At 37.6% G+C, this 16,926-nt stretch overlaps 4 protein-coding genes and 1 long non-coding RNA gene across 10 annotated transcripts; 3 read left to right on the top strand and 2 right to left on the bottom strand.

The window, feature by feature from the left end:
- Positions 1 to 202: 202 nt before the first annotated feature.
- Positions 203 to 3,211, top strand: AT3G13560 (O-Glycosyl hydrolases family 17 protein). 5 transcript variants are annotated; one of them, NM_112202.5, is made up of 5 exons: positions 203 to 537; positions 1,089 to 1,184; positions 1,279 to 2,529; positions 2,634 to 2,661; positions 2,747 to 3,211. In NM_112202.5, exons 2-5 carry the CDS (start codon positions 1,118 to 1,120, stop codon positions 2,916 to 2,918), a joined length of 1,518 nt encoding a protein of 505 aa, NP_187965.1. In that variant the 5' UTR covers positions 203 to 537; positions 1,089 to 1,117; the 3' UTR covers positions 2,919 to 3,211. The 5 variants fall into 5 exon arrangements, with proteins under 5 accessions (NP_187965.1, NP_974303.1, NP_974302.1 ...); NM_202574.3 differs by having other exon boundaries at positions 203 to 552; NM_202573.3 differs by having other exon boundaries at positions 203 to 552; positions 1,078 to 1,184.
- Positions 3,212 to 3,507: 296 nt separating this feature from the next.
- FUS9 (Ubiquitin-conjugating enzyme family protein) lies at positions 3,508 to 5,165 on the top strand. 2 transcript variants are annotated; one of them, NM_112201.5, is made up of 4 exons: positions 3,508 to 3,833; positions 3,934 to 4,007; positions 4,365 to 4,512; positions 4,736 to 5,165. In NM_112201.5, the coding sequence occupies exons 1-4, from the start codon at positions 3,605 to 3,607 to the stop codon at positions 4,831 to 4,833; spliced, it is 549 nt and encodes a 182-aa protein (NP_566459.2). In that variant the 5' UTR covers positions 3,508 to 3,604; the 3' UTR covers positions 4,834 to 5,165. The 2 variants fall into 2 exon arrangements, with proteins under 2 accessions (NP_566459.2, NP_001030691.1); NM_001035614.2 differs by having other exon boundaries at positions 3,519 to 3,833; positions 4,365 to 4,759.
- A 236-nt stretch (positions 5,166 to 5,401) lies between these two features.
- On the top strand, positions 5,402 to 16,714 carry MAPKKK7 (mitogen-activated protein kinase kinase kinase 7). The gene is made up of 24 exons (NM_112199.3): positions 5,402 to 9,141; positions 9,313 to 9,447; positions 9,563 to 9,583; positions 9,746 to 9,819; positions 9,897 to 9,987; positions 10,054 to 10,137; positions 10,260 to 10,361; positions 10,525 to 10,656; positions 10,809 to 10,880; positions 10,990 to 11,093; positions 11,232 to 11,331; positions 11,479 to 11,841; positions 12,218 to 12,550; positions 12,629 to 12,673; positions 12,866 to 13,045; positions 13,163 to 13,246; positions 13,525 to 13,622; positions 13,705 to 13,788; positions 14,004 to 14,734; positions 14,818 to 15,197; positions 15,303 to 15,437; positions 15,551 to 15,957; positions 16,089 to 16,203; positions 16,292 to 16,714. Exons 1-24 carry the CDS (start codon positions 9,082 to 9,084, stop codon positions 16,466 to 16,468), a joined length of 4,107 nt encoding a protein of 1,368 aa, NP_187962.1. The 5' UTR covers positions 5,402 to 9,081; the 3' UTR covers positions 16,469 to 16,714.
- Positions 5,708 to 6,180, bottom strand: AT3G02735. Its single transcript, NR_140939.1, has one exon. It is a non-coding gene; the product is annotated as an other RNA (long non-coding RNA).
- MYB5 (myb domain protein 5) lies at positions 6,651 to 8,442 on the bottom strand. The gene is made up of 2 exons (NM_112200.3): positions 7,868 to 8,442; positions 6,651 to 7,412 (listed from the first exon to the last, which is right to left on the bottom strand). Exons 1-2 carry the CDS (start codon positions 8,161 to 8,163, stop codon positions 6,959 to 6,961), a joined length of 750 nt encoding a protein of 249 aa, NP_187963.1. The 5' UTR covers positions 8,164 to 8,442; the 3' UTR covers positions 6,651 to 6,958.
- Positions 16,715 to 16,926: the final 212 nt, after the last annotated feature.

Genomic DNA, 16,926 nt, shown 5'->3' with positions numbered 1-16,926 from the left:
AACTTAGTTGTATTTGATGTTTTGTGAGCTATAGTATATGCCATGTCTTTTACTATTGGCCAAATTATATGTAGTTAAATGATGTTTTCATTTCCTTTTTGTTTTTGGGTTTGGATGACAAGTTGAGCTAATTAATAATTAGTGTGACACATTGAGGTAATTAATAATTTATTTAGAGCTTCTTTGAACTTTGAAGCCTCCCCTCACCTTCTATTCCACAAACACACCTCTCTGGTTTCCCACGCATTATATATAAGGAAAGATGAAACCAAAGTTTACTGAGAGCAAATCAATCTCTTAATTTGTTTTTGTTTTTTCTTTTCCATTTCCTTTCAATTTCGACAAATAATATTCGCCGAAAGACAAGAAAAAAAAGTGTTTACTTTTTGGGTTCCTCTTCGGTGGGTTCACTACACTAGTAACATCTCTGAACCTGTTCTCTGTCTCTCAGCAGCAAAACCTCGAGGCTTCTTTTTCTTTCATTCTCTCAATTTCTTCTCTCTGATCTGAATTCTCGCCGAGTGAATCTAGAACCAGGCAAGCTCCAATTAGGTACTTTTGTATATAATTTCTTGATTTTGCATCTGGGTGTTTCATTGTCTCACATTGCTGTCTTCGCTAGCTTTTCATTGTATCTTCCACATTCTTCCTTGCTCTGCAAATCCAGTTTCTAGAGCACATGTCTGAAAGAACGAAAACGACAAAAGAGTTAAAGATTAAAAATTGTGTCTTTTCGAATGCTCGATGAGTTTGTTTACTGTTTCTCCCCTTCTGTTCTCAGAACGTTGCTTAGTTTCCAGACCCCATTAGTTTACTTCTGTCGGAAATCCTCTGTTTTCTTAATAGCCATGAGATAGTTATCTAAAATTGCTTTCTTGAATTCACCAAAAAAAAAAGTTGCTTACTTATTTTTAGGGTTCTTACCATATTTGACCAATTATAACTCTCCTGAAAAGATTAAAAAAAAACAACAGTTTTTTCTGACTTCAGAGTGAGAAATCTACAATCCATTGTTATATTAGGTTTCAAATTTCTGTTAAAATCATTAGCATATGGCTCAATTTTGAACCTTTTCAGAGTTTTTGTAGGTTTAAGGTTTTCAAGCACTCTGTTTCCAATGCTGCTTCCGAGATGGTTTGCAGAAGCGTTGTTGCTCCTACTTTCAATTCTTGCCTGTTCAAACGGTAAATTTCACATGTTATATCTATCTCTAAGTTTACTTTTTTATTACTTGGTGAAGTTCATAGACTCTCAATGTTAATCTGATTCTTTATACAGCTGCATTTATCGGTGTAAACATTGGCACTGATCTCACCAACATGCCACCGCCTTCAGACATTGTAACACTTCTCAAATCACAACAAATCACACACGTCCGTCTCTATGATGCTAATAGCCATATGCTCAAAGCATTTGCCAACACTAGCATCGAAGTTATGGTCGGTGTAACCAATGAAGAAATCCTCAAAATCGGACGGTTTCCTTCAGCTGCAGCTGCTTGGGTTAACAAAAACGTCGCTGCTTATATTCCTTCAACTAATATAACCGCCATTGCTGTTGGTAGTGAGGTTCTCACCACGATTCCTCACGTGGCGCCGATTCTCGCCTCTGCTCTTAACAACATTCACAAGGCTCTTGTGGCTTCCAATCTCAACTTTAAGGTCAAAGTCTCCAGCCCTATGTCTATGGATATAATGCCTAAACCGTTTCCTCCATCTACATCTACCTTTAGCCCGTCGTGGAACACCACGGTTTACCAGCTTCTTCAGTTTTTGAAGAACACTGGTTCCTTTTTCATGTTAAACGCGTATCCTTACTACGGTTACACAACCGCTAATGGGATTTTCCCGCTTGATTACGCTTTGTTCAAGCAGCTTTCTCCGGTGAAGCAGATTGTTGATCCCAACACGCTTTTACATTACAACAGCATGTTTGATGCTATGGTTGATGCTGCTTACTACTCCATGGAAGCTTTGAATTTCTCCAAGATTCCTGTTGTAGTCACGGAAACAGGCTGGCCTTCGTCTGGTGGAAGCGATGAAGCGGCTGCAACAGTCGCTAATGCGGAGACATTCAACACTAACTTGATCAAGAGAGTGCTGAACAACTCAGGTCCTCCTAGTCAACCAGACATACCGATAAACACTTACATCTACGAGCTGTACAATGAAGACAAGCGGTCAGGACCAGTCTCTGAAAGAAACTGGGGGATTTTGTTTCCAAATGGGACCTCGGTTTACCCTCTGAGTTTGAGTGGTGGCTCTAGCTCCGCAGCTCTAAACGGTTCATCGATGTTCTGCGTGGCTAAAGCAGATGCTGATGATGATAAGTTGGTTGACGGTTTGAATTGGGCGTGTGGTCAAGGCCGAGCTAACTGCGCTGCCATTCAACCGGGCCAACCTTGCTACCTCCCTAACGATGTTAAGAGCCATGCTTCTTTTGCTTTCAATGACTATTACCAGAAGATGAAAAGTGCAGGTGGAACTTGTGACTTTGATGGTACGGCTATCACTACGACTAGAGATCCTAGTAAGTTTTTCTCATTTCCTCTGATCTATGTGTTGCAATAATTCTATGTTTTCAAGTTGTTTCCTCAGAGTAAATCTCAAATTCGATGGCTTGTGTGTTTGCAGGCTATAGAACATGTGCATATACGGGAAGGTAACGATACTAAATTTATGTCTTGTTAAGTTTTGAAAATGAAATCTGCTCCTAACTCTTTGAAATCATTTTCCATTTATCTCAGCTTAAACGCAAACGCTACTAATGGAAACTTTCCTCCGGATGCGTTAGGACCCGCAAGTCCATTGGGAGGAAACGCAAACGCACGTATCATCTTTAGCTACCATCTTCCCATATTGGCACCGTTAGCTCTCACTCTACTACAACTGTTGCTTCAGCATGACCGCCTTTTGTAGAACGTTTGCCAAAAAGCGGTTTTGTAGTAACCGGGGAAGTCTACCTGTGGCTTGGATTGGATTTCTTACGGTTACCGGTAGTTACTGTGTACTTTGTTTTTAGTGTAAGTGTAACTAGAGACTAAAGAGGGCTCACAAGTTCCCATTCTTTTTTTTGTCTTCATCTTTGAACTAAAATATTCGAATTAGAGTGATTTAAATTTCATATTCAAATGAATCAGTGCATTGTAGGAGAGTTTACGTAAATCATGTTATTCATAAAAATTGACAGAGTAAATTTGATTATGTTTAAACAAAAATTAAATTGATTTTGGATAATTTCAATTTTCTTTCCAAAATGTGTGCCTTTTTCAAGAACTTTGAATAATCATTTATCAAATTATTAAGGATTCACGTGGTTATAACATGATCACATTACACAAAAGGACAAGAATATTCGATAATTCAACTTAAATAAATTTGGTTGTCAAAATGATTACAAATTTATTGATAGTGATTAGTGAGAGAAAATAAAAATAAAAAATACATGTTACAAAATTAATCTCCACGTCAGCGATTACTTTATTTGTTTAATTGATCGGACAAAAACGCGGCGTTTCGAAATCTTTTCCCGATGGAGTGCGAGCGAAACGATCAAGTGGTGGATTGGATAAGCAGAGAGTATCGGAAGACGACGACGACGGGAGATGATGACACCTGGCGGAAGCGGGAGGTTGAGACCGTTACCGACGGCGATGTACGCCGGATATTCAGGAACGGCGTCGTCTTGGGTAGCGAAGACTTCAGTTTCTGCGTCAGGGAAGAGGATACAGAGGGAGATGGCTGAGCTTAACATTGATCCACCTCCTGATTGCTCAGCTGGTCCAAAAGGAGATAATCTCTACCATTGGATCGCCACCATCATTGGTCCTTCGGGTTTAATTCTGATACTCTCTTTGAATATTTGTAGATAATCCGATTGAAAATTTGTTAGGTTTTCAAGTCTTTGAATTTGGTGTTTATGGAACTTTTGCAGGAACTCCCTATGAAGGAGGGATCTTTTTCCTGGATATAATTTTCCCATCTGATTATCCATTCAAGCCACCTAAGGTATGATCATGGATTCTTTGGTTAACACATTTTGGGAGCTTTACTGATTTAGCTGGTAATGATTTAAGGTTTAGAAGTTTTGATTTCTAATGATGATCTCTTTAGGAAGAACTATTTAGTGAATATCAATGAGTCTTCAACTGCATCACATTGAAACAGAGATCATCTAGTGTCTCAGACTCTCAGTGTCTAGCATATTATGTAGTTTTATTGCTTTCAACATAGTCTTAGGATACATTTTGTAGCAAATTTCTTGAAGTTTTGGGTCTAGTGATAGTCAAGCTATAGGTACTAATCTAGAGCTTGCACTTTTATTACATCTGTCTTTTTGGTTAAGTTGGTGAGGTTGATTTGCAGTTGGTGTTCAAGACTCGGATTTACCATTGCAATGTTGATACTGCGGGAGATTTAAGTGTGAACATTCTAAGAGATAGTTGGAGTCCAGCCCTTACAATCACTAAAGTCTTACAAGCCATCAGATCTATCTTCTTAAAACCTGAACCCTGTAAGTTTCTATTCTACTCTCAGGCTTCAGATCAGACCATTTCAAGTCCTCTGATGAAATGACCAGCTCATGTCAGATCTACCTAAGAGAACGTTTTTAAAAAAAAGTTTGTGATGAGTTTTGGCCAACAAACATAATAGATGTCCGCATCTAACTACTGTATTTAACTTCCATAGTAAATCTCTATTGTTCTTATTCTTTTTGCTTCTTCTTCATCGACCAGATAGTCCAGCTTTACCGGTGATTGCACGGCTCTACTTGACAGATAGAGAAAAGCATGACGAGGTAGCCAAAGAATGGACATTGCGATTTGCCAAGTGAGATCTTCAATACGAGGAAAAGACAACTGATGTATTATAAATACACCTAGTTCTTTGGTTAGTTAATGGTCATCAATGTACATTCATAAAAGTGGAACCACAATGTTAGATGGCCAAGAAAATTGTTTGCTCAGATAATAGGCAACAATGTGAGGTAGGACCAATCCTCAACAACTCCAATTTATTGAAGGTTATACAATTTAGTGTCAAATCTTTTCGTCAAGGACTCGAAAACCAAAGATCATATATGGTCTGAATATAACTGAGGAATTGTTTCTTTTATAAGAAAACAAGAGCATTTTGTTTTGAAACAAGAATAGTAGGCCATAACTTCTAGAGAAAAGCGATTACAGATGAGATAATTAAACTGAAGAGTATTAGTTGGTACCTAACATGTTCCATAATCTTTATTGATTGATTATCTCCAAAAAGAAAGATCAAACTTTCTATTGAAGACACAAGTGAGACTTGAGAGACCAAATCTACCGGTCAATTCTTTTCGTTCTTTTAACCTAACTCTGTTTAACATAATTATCACAAATGGTCAGTACATATCTATCTACGCATGGTATATATAGAGAATATGTAGAACAGCAGTGTTAAAAAAGAGTAACATATTTTGAGTCTCTGCGACTAATATCTTCATATCGGTACGTTGTAATATTTATCCGTTAATTATACGTGTGTTAGATGTGTTAGTGTATATGCAGATGAATATGTCATTTTATGCATCACATGTATATACTCAATTTGTTTATCTTATTTTTTTATTTAATGTTCCCCTTCGTTGGCATCATATATATTTCTCTTGAAGTTTTGAGTAAAACCTCTAGAGATGTTGGAAGATATATCCAGTATATCGACTATATATAGTATCCAATCTTATGATGACTATGTATCTAACACTAAAATTTTGTTAATCAGAGTCTTAGGTTTACGAATTTTTTGGCAATAAATCATTTTCGTCTAAATTTGGTTGAGCCAGAGACTATCGGTTAGTTAATTATTTTTGCTGCTGTGATGTGAACCGAAGGGTCAAAGAGAAGGTTAGGTCGGAGCAGCATAGTCGCATGCGAAGTTCGTTTTAAGTAAAAAGTAAAAACTTATGTAAATTAAACGTCAATTATTCTAACCGCTAATGTTGGTCTATAATTCAATTTTCCTAGGCTTTAACTAAGGGTAGTTTATATGGCGTAAATGTGGGAACGTGTGAAGAGTCAATGTGAAAACGGCATGGTGTTCTTTTTGGTTTTAAGTAACGAATTCTAGAGGGAGAACGCACGGACGAGAGACTGTGATGAAGTAAGCATATATATACATAAAACTGTGTTAAACAATAAATCTGCATGCATAGGTAAAAAACTATATCTTCGACCAACATTGGTCTTACTATAAGATACGTAAATGTGAACTACGCAACAAACTTTGATTTTCGAACTTATAGTATATCCTCATCGATAAAAAGAACCTATAAGTTTCAACTTATATATACAACTCATGAATTGTGTCTGAAATACTTAAAACAAACATTTTTGAGTTTTAATTTAGTATTACATGAAAATAGAGTTTTATAACCTCAACTCGTGTGGTGACGCAAACACATAATAAACCTATAGGCAACATATATGTTTTTTTTTTCAAACAACATATATGTTATTATCGTACTTTAGTATGTAAACTGTCCGGAATATGTTTAATAGCTTATAAAGTTTAGTGTATTTTTGTTTTCAAGGATATGAAGTTTAACGTTAGCACTTAGCTAGCCTGTATTGTTTACATTAAATAAACTTCTTGAAGAAATTAAACTTAGAAACATATCTAGTACCATAATTTAAGATTGTGAACATGCTTATTAGTTATCTGTATTTGACAAAAGCTTACCACGAGTCTTATTTAACGATAGTGATGATTCATTTATTCGCAATAGATATATCCATATATATAAATAGAGGTTTGTGTACTCAGTTACACTCACAATTTATGGTTTTATAATAATCACACAAATCACCACAAAACAACTTAGTACACATATATGCCAACCTTCTAGATCGCATCTGTGACCCCTTCTTGAAGCATGGTAGATATAGAAGACATCAAGATTCGATCAACTATATATCTTCCTGTATCTAGTCATGTCCTAAGCTAGAAGACGACGCTCCAACAATCCCATCCTTACAATCATCCATCTGCAAAGGTTGAGATATTGGGATAATATTACCAAAAGGATCACCAACATCGTTGATGAGCGAATTAAGAAACGATGAGAACTTGTCGTCGTAGCAGAAACCAAAGTCTTCGTAGCCGTGTTCACCACCAAAGACATTGATACTGTTCTTGCTATCTCCATCCCCGCCATTAACAGTGGTATCATCAGTATGAGAACTAGAAATAGGCTCTAGAGGGTACTTTTGTCCACCGGAAACTTCTTCTTCTGGTTTATGGATGTTGTTTGCATCAAGAGGCTTGTGGGTTTGAGGATCAATTCCTTGCCTTAAAAGTTTCTTACGAAGATGAGTGTTCCAATAGTTCTTAATTTCATTATCAGTCCTTCCCGGTATCCTTCCCGCGATCAATGACCACCTGCATCACACATTAGAATTTCCATGAAGAACAAGAGCGGTTAATTACTAATATGGTTACAAAACAAGCTTGCATTTTTATCCTAGTAATCATAAACAATTTGAAAAAAGAATGAATGATCTCTAGAACTATTAATTTGCTCTAGAACCAGAATCAACTTAATTAAAATTATACTCTAAAGAAACTAGAGAAGGGATTAACCTTTTGTTCTATATAAATATCGAATCAAGAATCAAAGTATAATTGTTTTATATAGCTATAAGAAAAAATGGGATCAAGCTAAAATCAGAACCTTCATGTTTATGTGGAAGAAATAAAACCCTAGCTAGCTTAAACAAAAAAATAACTCTAGTGTATGGGTAGAGAGAGACACACACATACGTATGCATATAAACTAAACGATCTTGTATAGTTGAATACTTGACGAGATTTTTTTTTAATATCTATATATATACCTGTTGCCGAGGAGGCGGTGAAGACGGAGGATGAGATCTTCCTCGTCCGACGTAATTCCTCCACGTTTAACCGAGGGTCGGAGATAGTTCATCCACCGTAGACGACAGCTCTTTCCACATCTGAGTAAACCAGCTCTCTTAGGAAGCGATCGCCACCGTCCTTCACCTTCTTTCTTAATGAAGCTCACAAGAATCTCGTCTTCCTCCACCGTCCATGGTCCTCTCTTCATCCCCATCTTCGTGCAACACGGCGTTGTTTTCTTAGACACTGGCTTCTTCCCACCACATGACATCATCTCCGCCGTCTTCAACAAAGCTTTCTCTCTTTCCACTAGGGTTTCGTGATCTCTATGAGTTCTTCGATTGGTTGTTTTTTTCTTTTCTCAAAGTTTCTCTCTCTCCATTAGTCTGCTGATGTTACCAATGAACCTACCGACCTTTTCTCTCACGCGCTAGCTTCGGCGTTTGGTAATAATCTTCATTTGGTTTTTATTTCACCTGCGTGGTTTTTTTTTCCTTTCATTTTAAAGATTTTGCAGTAACAATCATATTGAAATCCAAATGGCTAATGTTATTACAATGCATAGGTTAGTTGCTTCTAGTTATTTATATTAAAGATTTGATACTACTATGAATTATAATTTGATTGGCTATAAACATCCGATTATACCAGCTCCTACAATTGAGAAAGTTATAACAAAATGGTTGATAATACATTAATGAATACTAACCACCTTAATTAAAATTGACACCAGTGAAAAAGCATTAAATATTTGGACCACCTTTTAAATAGATGATTAATCAGTAATTGGACAAAATGCTAGTATTTTTACAAATCGGGAAATAAAGGGGTGAAATCGTAAATAAATAAAAAGTATGGGCCACATAATAAAGAAGAATACAGGCGCATGAGAAATTAACATAATTACCTCTCCTTTATTACAGTTAGTCAATTTCTAACCCAAAACTTTTGTTTTGTTCTTTCCTTTTTCTTAATTTTGATTTTATTAAAATTTGGTCATGTATTTTCACTACTGTAATAGAGCTGGCATCTCTGATCTTTCAACTCCACCAATCTCGAAATCTTTTCTTTCAATTTTCTCAAAAAATTAAAACCCTAATTCTTATTGGATTCTGTTTCCTTGAGGAGCAATTGTGTTCTGTTCGCTGCATTTTTTTTGTTCTGCTGACGGAGGAAGAAGAAACGAGAAGAGATGGCGCGGCAAATGACGTCATCTCAGTTTCACAAATCAAAGACTCTCGACAACAAATATGTGAGCTTTCTTCTTCTCCGTAATTTCTGGGATTTGGGTTTTCTAATGGGTCTCCTTAAGATTTTAGCTTTAGTAATTTTATTGATTTTAAGCTTAAGTCTGGTGCTTTTTGCTGTTTTCTCTTCAATTTTGATTAATTTCAATGGTTGATCCTTGATATGTTGAGGGTAGATGCTGGGAGATGAAATTGGTAAAGGAGCTTATGGTCGAGTTTATAAAGGATTAGACTTGGAGAATGGTGACTTTGTGGCCATTAAACAAGTCTCTTTGGAAAATATTGTTCAAGAGGATCTTAACACCATTATGGTTTGTTATTTTCCTTATATCTATCTTCCTTATTTGTTCCTTACCACTGCTATGCTGACTAATCCTGGTTTTTACATGTGGATGATTCTTGTGCTGTTGGGATGAATTTCTCCAGCAAGAAATTGATCTTTTGAAGGTAGTTTTCTGAATTTTGTACTGTTTACAGAGTTGGGATCCTGATACTAAGTTTATGTCAAATCAATCACCTTCTGAATTTTGGCTTCTTCTCATGAATGGTTATGATGCTGGTTAAGATGCAGTTCTTCTCTATGTATTCTGAGATAATATTTCATTGCAGAACTTGAACCATAAAAACATTGTGAAGTATCTTGGGTCGTCGAAGACAAAGACTCACCTTCACATTATTTTGGAGTAAGTAGCTTTTTTTGTTTATTTTGGTCCACTCTGGACTATGGACGGGAAACTCAAGTTCAATTATGTGTTTGCAGGTACGTTGAGAATGGCTCTCTTGCAAACATTATTAAACCAAATAAATTTGGACCTTTCCCAGAATCTTTGGTGGCTGTTTACATTGCTCAGGTCTGTATACATCTTTCAAGTTGAGTTAAGTTTCGTTATGCATTGTGTACTAACTAGTGAATACAGGTCTTGGAAGGTTTGGTATATCTGCATGAGCAGGGTGTTATACACCGTGATATTAAGGGTGCAAATATTTTGACGACAAAGGAGGTGTGTTTTCTATATTATCTATTCTCAGACATGTCTTCAGTGTGTTTTTGTTTTGAGATCTGCTGGATAAGATTCTTCTAGGCTTTTTCCTTAGAAAGATACTTGACTACATCACACTTCAGGGTCTTGTGAAGCTTGCTGACTTTGGAGTTGCCACTAAACTTAACGAGGCTGATGTTAATACTCACTCGGTGGTTGGAACTCCTTACTGGATGGCTCCTGAGGTACACCTTTGATTATATATTTTCCATCTCCATATTCTGTATAGCTTTCGTACGCAGTTTTGAAACAATATTTGTTGTTGTTTGAAAGATGCTTTTGTTTGCTCCTTTAGAGAACTTTTACCTGATTATGTACGTATTGACAGAAGCCCAACTTCTGTTTCAGGTTATTGAAATGTCAGGAGTTTGTGCTGCTTCTGACATTTGGAGCGTTGGATGCACTGTTATCGAACTTCTGACATGTGTACCTCCTTACTATGATCTGCAACCCATGCCAGCCCTCTTTCGTATTGTTCAGGTATTTGACAACATTTTATGAGTTTGCATTTAAGTCAATCAAATTTAGGTGTCTCTTCCGTCCCCTTCTCCATGTCGTAAACACTTCTCTCCTGAAAAATGCAAAAGCTGTTAGCCAGAAGTGACAAACTATTTCTTATGGTTTCGTTTCAGGATGACAACCCTCCTATTCCTGATAGTCTTTCTCCAGATATTACGGACTTTCTACGACAGTGCTTCAAGAAGGTATAATTTTCTGCTATAGGGTTTATTCACCTACCTCTGTACCAGAACCTAGACAATGATTTATTTAATATCCAGTATGTACATCTGATTTGTATCTTGTGTTTTACAGGATTCCAGGCAGAGGCCTGATGCAAAGACACTGCTCTCTCACCCTTGGATACGAAACTCTAGACGAGCTTTGCAGTCATCACTTCGGCATAGTGGCACCATCAAGTGAGAACCTATGTATTTAACTTTATTTTTTGGAAGAATATTACAAAATGTATTATATATCCCATCTTAAAGAACACGCAATAGTGTTCCTTGCATCCACTGAACCTGTAATGTCCTTGGGTACTTCATCCTTTGCAGATATATGAAGGAAGCCACTGCAAGTTCAGAGAAGGATGATGAAGGTAGTCAAGATGCAGCAGAAAGCCTTTCAGGAGAAAATGTGGGAATATCAAAAACTGTAAGATTCCTGACTCAATCCTCGGCTCTAATTTACCATCATTCAATGTTTTGAATATGCAGATAAAGAGTTGATAAATGAACAGGAGAACGCATTAAAGCTAGAGATGAACTTTCTAAAGCTAATGATAGTACTTTTCTTGTCCAGGACTCGAAAAGCAAATTACCTCTGGTAGGGGTGTCGAGTTTTAGGTCTGAGAAAGATCAGTCGACACCCAGTGATCTTGGTGAAGAAGGAACAGATAATTCAGAAGATGATATTATGTCAGATCAAGTTCCTACACTGTCGATCCATGAGAAATCTTCGGATGCTAAGGGGACACCTCAAGATGTATCAGACTTTCATGGGAAATCTGAACGTGGTGAAACACCTGAAAATCTTGTAACGGAAACTTCTGAAGCTAGAAAAAATACTTCAGCAATAAAGCACGTTGGCAAAGAATTATCCATCCCAGTGGACCAGACATCACATAGTTTTGGCCGCAAAGGTGAAGAACGTGGGATTCGAAAGGTTAGTTGTGCTGTTACGTCATTACTGTCCTAGCATTTTCTTAGATAATATGGTAAATCACGAGTCGTGCTTTTGTGTTAAGTTGATTAATAAGTTCCTTACCGATAAAAACAAAACAGGTCACCGACTTGTACTGTATTATATACTTCTTTATTTGTTTTGCAAATTTCACACCTACATGCATAGAGGCTTGTATAGTGAGACTGGTTTTGTTTGTTGTTGGGCCTTGGTCTTGCTTTTTTACAAGATTATGTTCTTACTGCAATACTTTCCCTTTCTTTGTTGAATGACGTGTTCAGACCTAGTGCTCTATTTACTGAGTTGGAAACCTGTAAACTGACTAGATTTGTTTTGATTGGTATTTCTCTCTTAAAAGGCTGTGAAGACTCCATCTAGTGTTAGTGGGAATGAACTGGCTAGGTTTAGTGATCCTCCTGGGGATGCTTCTTTGCATGATTTATTTCACCCATTGGATAAAGTGTCTGAGGGAAAACCAAATGAAGCCTCAACATCCATGCCTACGTCAAATGTCAACCAAGGTGATTCTCCTGTTGCAGATGGTGGAAAGAATGATCTGGCTACAAAATTGAGGGCTACAATTGCTCAGAAGCAAATGGAGGGGGAAACAGGGCACTCAAATGATGGTGGTGATCTTTTTCGCTTGATGATGGGTGTTTTGAAAGATGATGTTATTGACATTGATGGCTTGGTATGTTCTGTCTCAAGTTTGGACGTTTGATATTTCAAGTAGTATACTGCTATAATATTTCCATATCTTGTTTCTCAGGTATTTGATGAAAAAGTGCCCGCGGAGAATCTTTTTCCTCTGCAGGTATTCTGCAAATCTATATCCTATTGTTTTGGCAATCTTTCGGCGTTTTATATGTTGCTAATGCTACTTGACCGATTCACTTCATCCTCTGAGAATGATAATGTTAATCAAGTTTTGAAAAGAGAATTGTTACTTCTCAACACTGTTTTTAGTGATTCCAAATCTTAGTATTTATTGGTTAAGTTTTTGTAGGCAGTCGAGTTCAGCAGACTGGTCAGCTCCTTGAGGCCAGATGAGTCAGAAGATGCAATAGTATCTTCTTGTCAGAAACTTGTTGCCATGTTTCGTCAGAGACCTGAGCAGAAAGTAGTATTTGTGACACAGCATGGTTTCCTGCCTCTAATGGATCTACTCGATATTCCTAAATCTCGAGTATGCTTCTTTTGTAATCTAGCAGGATTTTTGTTGTTGTCCTTCATGATAAGTAGTTATTAGTTTGCTGTGAATACTGACTGGCTTGTGTTTGTGAATATTTTATGGTGTTTTCAGGTAATATGTGCTGTGCTGCAGCTGATAAACGAAATTATTAAAGATAACACTGACTTCCAGGAAAATGCTTGTCTTGTTGGCCTTGTAAGTTTCACCTTCCATATGCTTGCTGACTCAGGGGATCATTGGTATAGTCCGGAGAATATGGCCAATTTGTTTTATCAAAGGCGTGTCTCCAATTTCTATTTCAAACTTCAATTTGGAAAGCTAACACCATTTTTGGGGAAAAACGTAGATAGTTTATCATGGTTTCGTTATCTCAACACTCATTTTTTCATGGTGTTTTCAAATAGTCAAGTTTGTGTTTTCATTGATGTGGCAAAATAACCCATGAAAATTGATTATTCCAAGTGAATTGGCAGATTCCTGTTGTAATGAGTTTTGCTGGTCCTGAGAGGGATCGTTCTCGCGAAATTCGTAAAGAAGCAGCTTACTTCTTGCAGCAGCTTTGTCAGTCAAGGTTAGTCATCAAATATTTATAATTTTGCTGCTTCTTTTTTCTTTCTGTAAGTCATAAAGTTGATATGGTAGCTTCTTGGCAGCCCCTTGACGTTGCAAATGTTCATAGCTTGCCGTGGAATACCCGTTTTGGTGGGATTTCTTGAAGCAGATTATGCCAAATACAGGTGGGTACTGTTTATCATCTTCATATGGTGTCTGGACTATTGAACATATTAAGTGCAGAAGTTAATGTATGTGGTGTATTTGTTCAATTGAAAACCGCAGATACTTTTAACGTTAGCTGACAATTATCTTAATTAGCTCTTCTCTCTTTAATCAATTCTGGTTCCTTTAGCTCTATGTGGTACTAGATCTTACTAATCTGGGCTTTTCTGTTCAGGGAGATGGTTCACTTGGCTATTGATGGGATGTGGCAGGTATTTAAACTCAAAAGATCCACCCCAAGAAATGATTTCTGCCGTATAGCTGCAAAGAATGGAATTCTTCTGAGGCTAATCAACACTCTTTATAGCTTGAATGAGGCAACCCGGCTGGCTTCTATATCAGGGGGCCTGGATGGTCAAGCTCCACGAGTGCGCTCTGGTCAACTTGACCCTAACAATCCTATTTTTGGTCAAAATGAGACTTCTTCACTCAGTATGATTGATCAGCCTGATGTATTGAAAACTAGGCATGGGGGTGGTGAAGAGCCTTCTCATGCTTCAACCTCAAATTCTCAAAGATCAGATGTCCATCAACCAGATGCTTTGCACCCAGATGGTGATAAGCCTAGAGTAAGCAGTGTTGCACCAGATGCCTCAACCTCTGGCACAGAAGATGTTAGACAACAGCATCGAATATCTCTTTCCGCCAATAGGACATCGACAGATAAGCTTCAGAAGCTGGCAGAGGGCGCCTCTAATGGTTTTCCTGTTACTCAGACAGAACAAGTTCGACCTTTGCTTAGCTTGTTGGATAAAGAACCCCCTTCAAGACATTATTCTGGTCAACTGGATTATGTTAAGCATATCACTGGCATAGAGAGACATGAAAGTAGACTTCCTCTTTTGCATGGATCAAATGAAAAGAAAAACAACGGAGACCTAGATTTTCTGATGGCTGAATTTGCAGGTAGGTTTTAAAGTTGTATGTTTAGCAAGAGTGTTCATATATGATTTTTTTGTTTACACCTTATCATTACATTGTTTCATCAGAGGTCTCTGGACGTGGAAAGGAAAATGGAAGTCTTGATACTACGACTAGATATCCCAGTAAAACAATGACAAAGAAGGTTCTGGCTATTGAAGGAGTTGCTTCAACATCTGGGATTGCATCTCAGACAGCATCTGGAGTACTGTCAGGTTCGGGTGTTCTAAACGCTAGACCTGGAAGTGCCACATCATCTGGTTTACTTGCCCATATGGTCTCTACGCTGAGTGCAGATGTTGCAAGGGAATACTTGGAGAAAGTTGCTGACCTGCTTCTTGAATTTGCTCGAGCTGATACGACAGTAAAGTCATATATGTGCAGCCAAAGCTTACTCAGTCGTCTTTTTCAGATGTTCAACCGTGTAGAACCTCCTATTCTGTTAAAGGTACTTGCATATACTCAGAAGTTTCTTTATTTCTCTCTGGCCGAGCTTGGATGTTTCTTCTAGAGGATCTTCAGGACGCATGCTTACAATGCCTTTCATTTCCAGATACTGGAGTGCACAAATCATTTATCAACTGATCCAAATTGCTTGGAGAATCTGCAGCGTGCAGATGCAATTAAGCATTTGATCCCCAACCTTGAGCTTAAGGATGGGCATCTTGTTTATCAGATCCATCATGAGGTTACCTTCTTGACTTTCATATAGATATCATTGGCTTGTTGGTTACAACCTCTTGTCCAGTATGGTATCTGAAATATTGAAGTTTAAAATTTCTTAAACGTTTATTTATGTAGGTGCTTAGTGCACTATTCAACCTGTGCAAGATAAACAAGAGGAGGCAGGAACAAGCGGCTGAAAACGGAATCATTCCGCATCTGATGCTTTTCATTATGTCAGATTCTCCTCTGAAACAGTATGCATTGCCACTACTCTGCGATATGGCTCATGCATCTCGAAATTCAAGAGAACAGTTAAGGGCCCACGGTGGTCTTGATGTTTACCTGAGTTTACTCGATGATGAATACTGGTCCGTGATAGCCTTAGATTCAATCGCTGTTTGCTTGGCGCAAGACAATGACAACCGCAAGGTAGAGCAGGCATTGCTCAAGCAAGATGCAATTCAGAAATTAGTTGACTTCTTCCAGAGCTGCCCAGAGAGACACTTCGTGCACATATTGGAGCCATTCTTAAAGATTATCACGTATGTATCTCTCCCCTTTCTAATATCTATCTTTCCAAAGCGTTGTAATACGAGACAATTACAGCTAAACTTAGAAGTAGAAGTGAAGTTGCCGCTTCTTTAGTCTAATCCTGTCTCATTCTTGAATCTAGGAAATCATATCGGATCAATAAGACATTAGCTGTAAATGGATTGACTCCACTGCTTATTTCAAGGCTAGACCATCAAGATGCGATTGCTCGACTTAACCTCCTAAAACTCATCAAGGTAATGAATCATTCTATAGCCAAATATTATCTAATAAGTTTTTTGCTAGTGTTTGACTGTTTGGTTTTGGGGATCATTGAAACAACAGGCTGTTTATGAACATCATCCACGGCCGAAACAGCTGATCGTAGAGAACGACCTTCCTCAAAAACTGCAGAATCTAATAGAAGAACGACGAGATGGACAACGTTCAGGAGGCCAAGTTCTGGTGAAACAAATGGCAACATCTCTCCTCAAAGCACTTCACATCAACACAATATTGTGAGTCCACCAAAACGATAATATCCCTTGGGGGACTGTACATTTACTCCCATTTTTCCAAGAAGAAAGTGCCTGTTCTTCTTCCCTTCCATTTACAAAATGTGAAACTTAAAAGATTTGTAATTGTTTAGTTGTGGCTTCTCTTGTGTTTTTAGTCCCTCGAGAGATGCCAACACTTGTGGTTTTTGTAATATATATACTGCTCTTGCTAGCCTTCTTTAGGGGAGTTGTATTTATGTGATCGATTCTTAATTGAGACTGTTATAAATTTATAATCATCGGTTCCTTAATTCATGAGTCGGAATCTGTGATTGTCAGTGACAGTTTTTGTTCATCAATCCAAAATTTCGCATCTCCAAATTCATTGGTGCCTTAATTAAGTCCCATTGCAAGCTCATTCGTATTGTTATAGTCCAATTCAGTTCAATCTCGTTTTCAAAGAAACACTAGCCATTGATTATA

Source organism: Arabidopsis thaliana, chromosome 3 (assembly GCF_000001735.4).
Source record: "Arabidopsis thaliana chromosome 3, partial sequence".
Classification (NCBI taxonomy): domain Eukaryota; kingdom Viridiplantae; phylum Streptophyta; class Magnoliopsida; order Brassicales; family Brassicaceae; genus Arabidopsis; species Arabidopsis thaliana.
Note: the sequence above shows the minus strand (reverse complement) of the source record. Positions and strands in the feature narration are given on the sequence as shown.

Bases quoted from the DNA above. Each gene is read 5' to 3' on its own strand.
- AT3G13560 (NM_112202.5), top strand. From the start codon at position 1,118: ATGCTGCTTCCGAGATGGTTTGCAGAAGCGTTGTTGCTCCTACTTTCA. The intron at 1,185-1,278 runs GTAAATTTCACA...TTCTTTATACAG, and splicing joins AATTCTTGCCTGTTCAAACG to CTGCATTTATCGGTGTAAAC. The intron at 2,530-2,633 runs GTAAGTTTTTCT...GTGTGTTTGCAG, and splicing joins CACTACGACTAGAGATCCTA to GCTATAGAACATGTGCATAT.
- FUS9 (NM_112201.5), top strand. From the start codon at position 3,605: ATGATGACACCTGGCGGAAGCGGGAGGTTGAGACCGTTACCGACGGCG. The intron at 3,834-3,933 runs GTTTAATTCTGA...GAACTTTTGCAG, and splicing joins CACCATCATTGGTCCTTCGG to GAACTCCCTATGAAGGAGGG. The intron at 4,513-4,735 runs GTAAGTTTCTAT...TTCATCGACCAG, and splicing joins CTTCTTAAAACCTGAACCCT to ATAGTCCAGCTTTACCGGTG.
- MYB5 (NM_112200.3), bottom strand. From the start codon at position 8,163: ATGATGTCATGTGGTGGGAAGAAGCCAGTGTCTAAGAAAACAACGCCG. The intron at 7,413-7,867 runs GTATATATATAG...TGTGTGATGCAG, and splicing joins CACCGCCTCCTCGGCAACAG to GTGGTCATTGATCGCGGGAA.
- MAPKKK7 (NM_112199.3), top strand. From the start codon at position 9,082: ATGGCGCGGCAAATGACGTCATCTCAGTTTCACAAATCAAAGACTCTC. The intron at 11,842-12,217 runs GTTAGTTGTGCT...CTCTCTTAAAAG, and splicing joins AAGAACGTGGGATTCGAAAG to GCTGTGAAGACTCCATCTAG. The intron at 16,204-16,291 runs GTAATGAATCAT...TTGAAACAACAG, and splicing joins ACCTCCTAAAACTCATCAAG to GCTGTTTATGAACATCATCC.